Here is an 8199-nt window from a genome sequence, read left to right as displayed (position 1 = left end):
CATGTCAAACTGGCTTCTTAATCATGACAATCAGATCATTGTACTGAAATGGCCTCCACAGTTTCCAGCTCTCAATCCAGTAGAGCACCTTTTGGATGGATGTGCAGCCAGCAAATCAGCAACCCTGTGACGCTGTCATGTTAACACTGACCAAAATCTCGGATTGTTTTGAGCACTCTGTTGAATATGTGCCATGAAGAATTAAGGGAGTTTAGAAGGCAAAAAGAGGGTCCATGCAAGGTCCCCCTAACAAAGTGTCCGGTCAAGGTATAGCTACTTGTGTGGAAATGAAAGAGCAGCACTTGTTTTTGAGCAAGGCACTAAAACCCTGCTGTTTGCTCAGAGACCATCATTCAGGCTGAACTCAATGAATCTAATCTGATCTGAATAAATAAAGGTCCGGAGGTTAATCTTTCCTGCATGTGGTGGATTAACTTCTTATCTCTCAGCTCAGTTCGTCAAATGAAACAACAGTCAAAGTCGCTGCGTCCTTGCTGTAATGCTGTTGTCCCTTATCACCTGAAATCCTATCATGCTTCTCTGTGGCACAAAATACTTCAAACACTTTTATAAACATATGGACACGCATGTGCTACACGGGGACGTCTCCCCAACTCGCACAGGCTGTAGAAACCCCTAGGGAGCGTGAATTTGCAGTCAAACTGAAATTTTAACCTGACCTCATCACTGGAGGAAAAGCAGTGGCAGTAAGGATTCTTCCATTCACCCTGGATCAAGGCCTGAGACTTTTCTCTAATTGCCCTCGATAACAATCGTCATCTGAAATCAGTGACCAATGTCTGTTTGTGCTGATTTTTTGGTTTGCTGCTGATGGTAAAAAGGTGGGGCAATCACCAAATTCATCCAAACATCCATATTTCAGTCTGCTCCAAATGATGGATTGTCTTATCAACAGACTCTAATATGACACCTGTATATACGCAGAATTTGCTGCTCCCCCACCATAATAATACTGCTCCCTGTCAGAAGACATTTTAAAGCTTTTTTGTAGTTGGGTATAACTGAGATTTTAGAAATTGCACGTTTTTGATGCCAAATCATTGAAAAAAAATGCACTTTAACATTTTAATAAATGTCTCTGTGCGGGAAATGTAGCAAGCCTGGTGAATATTTCAATAAATCCAAATAAATAAAGAAATTTTTGAGATTTTCTCTCGTGTGTTGACATGTAGCTCAGTGGGGCTAAAGGGGTGCACTGGGGGACCCGTGATTATTTTTAAACTTCTGGTAATGCTGCTAACTCCTGGTGCCTCAGAGGAATAAATTGAGAAATAAATTGAGGGCAGCTGATTAACTGGCCTCTATACGGTCACGTGACGTTCTCTGTATAACGCTTTCATTTATTTTTGGTGTGGTAGGTTTATGAATCATGTGTATGTCATGACTAGAAAATATGTAATGCACTGAGCTCCTGCGCACTGGAGCACTAGAGACCCCCCCCCCCCAAACCACTCCTTTGTGTTTTGATGCTCAGCGCTCACACCTGAAGTGACCGGCAGGAAGTGAAGATCGGAGCTGAGAGCGCACAGCTCTTCCCATCCTGCTACGTCTGTGTACCGATAGATGGGCACATTTGGAGAACGAGACGGATAGAAACATCCGCAGGGAGGGGGGATGCGCGCATGACAGCCTTTGGACGTTTCCATTTGTATCAGCCGAGCAGGGAATTGAATCTTTCCGCTGGGTGCTGCGTTAAAAAAACACTCGCGACTGGTGAATTAAACATTTGCACATCTCGTCCGTCTCCGGCGATCGTCACCGCACCATGCGAGCAGGAGAGACGCGCCCTGTGCCATGCTGAACAACTCTCCGACTCTCCTGCTGGCTCTGACCGCGGTGGCCGCACTTCTCCCGCGATGTCAAGGCTGGAGCGACGAGGACCTCCTCCTGCCGCCCATCAACTCCTCCAACAGGTTCCTGGCGAACCTGGAGGTGGACGTGCGCTTCTCCAAAAGGTCTGTGGAGGAGAGCGACGCCTCGCCCGACGCCTCCTCCATGCAGAGTCTGTCCCAGTGCAACGTGAGCGTCCAGAGACTCCTGCCCACGTCGCTGGTGGCCCGCTGGGACAGCAGCTTCGGCTTCCAGTGTGATGTTATCATCTACACCACCAACAACCACGGCAGGGCTTTTTTCGCCGCGTCTTTCAACAGGGTGATCTCGCCCGTTGTCATCGAGCACCTCGGAGTCACCGGGGGTCAGCAGGAGTTGCGCTTGTGCGTGGGCTGCGGGATGTCCCGGTACCGGAAGTTCGGTCAGGGTAGGTCAAGGGGCCAGCAGACCGGGGATCAAGTCACTTTTTGCTGCGTGGATTTCAGCCTCGACGAGCTGAAGGGGGACAAAAGTTGGAGGCTGAACAGAAAACCCATCGAGTCGACACTTGTGGCTTGTTTTATGACTCTGGTTATCATTGTGTGGAGTGTTGCTGCTCTCATATGGCCAGTGCCGATCATTGCAGGATTTCTGCCTAATGGGATGGAGCAGAGGAGACCCAGATAACTGAAATATCCTTCATTATATTTATAGCCTGTGCTGCCTATACTATAATTGTAGCCATCGAACTGTATGAATGAATGATTGCGGAGGAACCTTTTGATCAAATGCTTTAATCTAGGGTGTTCTTAGACCTCCTTTTCCTCCACTTTAGGACAACCGAGGTAAAGTATAAAGGGTTATTATATACTAGCCAATATTAATCTATACTGGGACCAACACCAATGTGTTTTGTATACCCTTGTAGGCCTTCCTATGTCTGCGTAAACTGTGCAAAACTTTTCTCTTTAAACAGTGTTTGTATAGTTTTTAATCTTTCTAGAAAGTTTTTGCCTTATTCTATGTGTAGGACTTTTGCACTGAAAACTGAACTTCAAAGCGTGCCGTCTTATACACTATATAACCAACAGTCATGCGCATTCAGAAGTCAATGTGATAGTTTTTTGCCCCCAGATTAAGATCCTTTAAAAACATAGTTGTTGTTTATGATTGGCATAGAGAGGGATTGAGTACTTATATTGTTAGATTTCTTATGTCAAGTTGAATAAAAGTGGTTATTTGTATTCATGTTCTAAAGATTTAAGTAAAAATAAAACATATATAGGCCATACCAGATTTTCTCTGACCTGTTCTCTGCAGTCACATTTACTTCACACACACAAGCACTCACGTTAAATGTGAATGGATCATGATTTTACCTCTGGATCTGGATCCTGTATGTTTATGCTCACTTTTGCTTAAAATGCAGGAACGTGTGTGATTGAACTTAGATTTTGTATGGGGTGATTTTAAGATCAAACTTTTAGGAAGCCACAGTCACAATGTCATGCATCCAGAGCCTTGTAAATGATATTATTAGAATATGCTGTTTGCTCATGTAGTCAACCCTTTTCACCTTTGCAAACTTCAATTCAGTTGTTTACACACGTTACCTTCAAAAGCACTAAGTCGAAGGATTACCTATGCTAGTGTCTAAGAAGAATTCAGAATGAATAATCACAGAATTCAATATAATGCAATCATTTCAGGGTGGAACCTTTATTTATCAAACCTGAGGCAAAATTTAAGTCATTTTGACAATTTGTTGCAAAGCAGATAAGAGGAGAAACATGCAACACATCGTTTCAGTCTCTTAACCACACAGAGGCAGTCCACTAAATCAACAGGTGGTTAAAGTATCCTTATTCAATAAAGACAGTGGAAATGTATGAAAATTATCTTGTGAAAAATAATGATTATTTTTTACATCTAACTTCAATATTCAATTCAATTGTATTTATATAGCGCCAAATCACAACAACAGTCGCCTAAAGGTGCTTTATGTTGTCAGGTAGACCCTACAATAATATATACAGAGAAAAACCCAACAATCATATGACCCCTATGAGCGAGCAGTTGGGCGATAGTGGAAAGGAAAAACTCCCTGTTAACAGGAAGAAACCTCCGGCAGAACCAAGCTCAGGGACGGACGGCGATCTGCAGCCAATATCTCTGTCCTTTCTCTCTTCATCCGCCTCACTTGTCCTTTGCACTGACAGTCACATACAAACATGTTGTATTCACCTAGAAAATAACAAAAATATAATCTAACAACTTTTAAAAATATCATCAGTGAATGTGGACGAAACAGATGCGACGTTGTCTTATTCATTTTGTTGAGTCTGACACTCCTTCCTGCTTCTTTTTGCTCACTCGCTTTACTGTTATCATCCTGCTCTCTCTTTTTCGCTCACTCTGTCCTCCTCTCTCATTCTCATAATTATGACCACTATTAATATAGTTATTTTTCAGGGTGTTATGATGAAATTTATGGCTTTTGCAAATGTTTCTTCTTTTTACCTGTCCTTCCTGATGAGTGTCTGGATTAATTTCTGTGGAAAATGTGCTGTAACTTAGAATAGAATATATTAGAATATTGTTGCACGCATAAATTATGAGCAAAAGCAGGTTCAGGGAGCCCTGAGTAGCTATAACCTGCTTTAAATATTGTCCAGTAATGTAATCAGCATCAACAAATACACACATAAATGAGTAAAGGCATTTCTCTGCCACTCCTTTCTAGGGTGAACAAATCCCATCAAAGTCTGTGTTTTTTGAGGGACAAAGTGAGACGTCAACAATGCTGGGAAGTAGTGTGAAAGTTTCATAGCAAACTAAAAACTAAAAATACAACAAACAGTTTAAACTATAACTAGATTGCCATTTACGACACAAAAGCCAAATATACTTCCAAGTGTTTTGTGCCAATGTAAAATGTGGGACACTGTAAGAAAATGCTATGCAGTCCCACATTAGCACAGACATCTGGTCACCCTACTCTTTACTGAAATAACAATTTGTAGACTTATTTGTTGTCTCACAGATGCTGGAGACAAAAGGAGGTGTTACCACATAAAGTGCAAATCACCCTTTTTGTTCTGTGTATCATGAGAACCAGCAGCATGTGCAAACATGGGGTTGTCTGATTGCTTGTTAGTCACACATCAGAGGGCGCTGTGGAGCTCTGTTGATATTACACATTTGACCAGACAAGCTGTCCCTTTATCAGTAGTTAGATTGAGAAAAAGACACAAAACTTTTAGTAGAGGAAGTATTTTGTAATTGTTCTGGGTTGGAGTAGCTTTTTTTATTACAAAAAAAGTGCACACTTATTAAAACGCTGACAGTCATGGTTACCTGTTGGAAACACAAAAAGACTGCTTGTCTTTTACAAGATACAGGCAACATCTGGCATTTTTATTTCAGTGATACGCCAGTATCATTCAAAATACAGTTATGGATGCAGAATATGTCTTCAGTTGTTTTTGTGGCCTTAATAAAGGCTGCATCATTGAAGCACTGTAAATGACTTTAGTCTTTTCTCTGCTCATAACTCACAAAAACTATCTTTGGTTCAAATTCACAATTTAAATACAAGCGACATTTGGTGGTGTTCATTTGAAATTTATTGATACTTTTTTTTTTTAAATCAACATTTTTTACTAAAATCCCACTGATGACTGTAAGGACAAAATACCCCGTACTGTCTGACAACCAACCCCACTATGGGGTAACTGACATCAATGTTTGCTTGGTAAATCCTTATTAAAAATCTCTTTTCACTCAACCCAGTGATGCATCAATACATGATTTAAAAAGCAAATCTAAAATTACAATAGTGATGTTTGCTTTTAAAAGATACAGGGAAAGTCTGGCCTAATTACATCTTGTTAAAATGAATTTAAAAAATGAAAAGAATAATGAAGCAATGATTATTGAAACATGCTCAAAAGATCAGAATGTCATTTAAGAGTAACAAGGGTGCGACTAAAAAAAATCCTAGGTCACACTCTGAAAGTCTCTATGTGACCTATCTTGACCTAAACAAGGTGCTGCTTAGAGTAGCCGAACGCGCTGCTGAAGCGCCGCAGCACCGACTCCACGCTGTTCAATTTATTTGTGTGTCACGTGCGTCTCTGCACAGATGAGGAGAAAGGGGAAATGACACAAAAATACAATAGTGACACCTGCACATTCCACCTATGTGCCAACGTTCTGCCCAAAAGATTGGCGCACTGATGTGACCAGCCACACAAGTGAAAAAAAACAGTCTCCGCAACTCTGAAAGTCTCTGTGTGGTCAACAACAGACACACATTATGCCCATATCATGGTCTAAACCAATCAAAAATAGTCAAGGGAGGAACCTATCAGATGCCCATGCCCAAGGTAAGATGTTCAGATATTGAGATGTTCAGTTCGAAGCCTTTGAGGCATTTTTAATTTAGACTTTCTTTTTATTTTATATATCTTGAGATATTTTAAGTTTAAATTTCAGCTCAGTGAAGCACTTTAAGCACAAGAACTTTTTCAGTACCGTATTTTTCCGATTATAAGGCGCACTTAAAATCCTTTCATTTTCTTAAAAAATGTGCCTTATGTATGAAATCTGGTTGTGCTTACTGCAAACTGATTTTATGTGGTACACGGTGCTCAAAAATCTGTGATCGGGTGTCCGGTACAGATTGGGTAGCGACAGTCACTACCCGATCCGTACCGGAAACCCGATCGGTACCCCGCATGCACGAAAGGTGTCTACTTCCGGAGTTCTGATCCATAACTATCTTTTTATTTTTCATTTTTGTCTACATTGTATTGAAATGATTCATTATTGGAAACATTTTAAGAGATACTTATTACTTATTTTTAACATCTTAACAGATACTCTGACCCGTAACTATCGTAAAACGCTTCGACAGGAAGTAGACACCTTTCGCACATGCGGGATACCGATCGGGTTTCCGGTACGGATAGGGTAGTGACAGACACATTTTTTTAAAAATTTATTTATTTATTCATTTTTTAAATATTAAACTTTATTAAGAAACAGTATACAGAACATGTATACAATCAGAACAAAATTAACATATGCCAGGGGGTGTAATACAAAGAATTACAAACATTCAAATAATTTGTAATTACTACAAATAGTAATAGTTTTCATAGACTTTTTGTTAAGTGATCCACTAATCAATTTTATGTAACATAAAACATCATTATAGTAATGTTTAAAATTAGGCTTTTTGTTACTGTATTTGCATTTGTGAAAATAAAATTTAGCTAAGATAACTAACAAGTTTATTATAAAGTAAACATCTTTTTTTTTTGCCTTCGAAAGAAACAAAATACAACATTTTCCCATTTCACAGTAAAGTCTTTATAGAGATGTCCAGCAATTAATCTACTGAAGTCCTTCCAAAATGTTCTAGCGTATGAACAGATCCAGAAGAGGTGTTGCACAGTCTCAGGATGGCTTCCACAAAATCCACAGTTCACATTTATGTCCCTTTTGAACTTCGTCATGTAATGATTAGCAGGATAAAATTTATGCAGTATTTTAAATGAGACTTCCTTCACTTTATTCGTTACCAGATACTTGTTAGGAATTGTCCATACTCTTTTCCAGTTAATGTCACTGACAAAGAAATTCCAATAAGAGACCACATGTGGGATAGTTAGAGATTCTGTCTGGAACAAAGCACGGATATTCTTATTACTTTTACTGTGGTTTGTTATACAGATTCTTCCTATGTGTGAATCTAAAGGGTTGGGGAGAGAAACAGATGATATGCAAGGTTGAATACCTTTAAAAAGCATTATAATACCCGTAGGTATTGCATCAAATAATGTGGCATATTCTTTGGGTGTGGCTGGAAATTTAAAGGTGTTTAAGAATTCTGAATAGGACATAAGCTGCCCATTAGGATTAAACAGCTGATTCACTAAAACAATCCGTTTCTCAACCCACCTAGAAAAAAATAATGATTTATTTTTATACATTATGTTCCTATTATTCCAAATTGAATACGTATGGGGTGTAAAGTTGTGTTTATATATAAGGGACCAAGCTAATAGAACTTGTTTGTGAAACATCGAGAGCTTTTCTGGAAGCTTATCTATATTATAATCACAACCTAAGATAAAACTTAGACCACCAAACTTAGAGAAAATGTAGTGAGGAATAAAATTCCAAATGGATACCGGATTTTTAAGAAAATGTTTAGCCCAATTAATCTTAAATGTATTGTTTAGAGTAGTAAAATCCAAAACATTGAGACCACCGTGTTCATAGTCATTCATCAATACACTTTTTCTGATGTAACGTGTCCGGTTTTTCCAAAGGAAGTTGAAGAGCATTCGGTCAATATCC

General features: G+C 39.4%; 1 protein-coding gene across 1 annotated transcript; it reads left to right on the top strand.

Annotated features, from left to right (window-relative positions):
* Positions 1–805: 805 nt before the first annotated feature.
* Positions 806–3121, top strand: tmem158 (transmembrane protein 158). Its single transcript, XM_026184913.2, has one exon. It carries the CDS (start codon positions 1816–1818, stop codon positions 2515–2517), a length of 702 nt encoding a protein of 233 aa, XP_026040698.1. The 5' UTR covers positions 806–1815; the 3' UTR covers positions 2518–3121.
* Positions 3122–8199: the final 5078 nt, after the last annotated feature.

This window comes from Astatotilapia calliptera, chromosome 11 (genome assembly GCF_964374335.1).
Source record: "Astatotilapia calliptera chromosome 11, fAstCal68.1, whole genome shotgun sequence".
Classification (NCBI taxonomy): domain Eukaryota; kingdom Metazoa; phylum Chordata; class Actinopteri; order Cichliformes; family Cichlidae; genus Astatotilapia; species Astatotilapia calliptera.
This window is presented reverse-complemented; position numbering and strand designations above follow the sequence as displayed.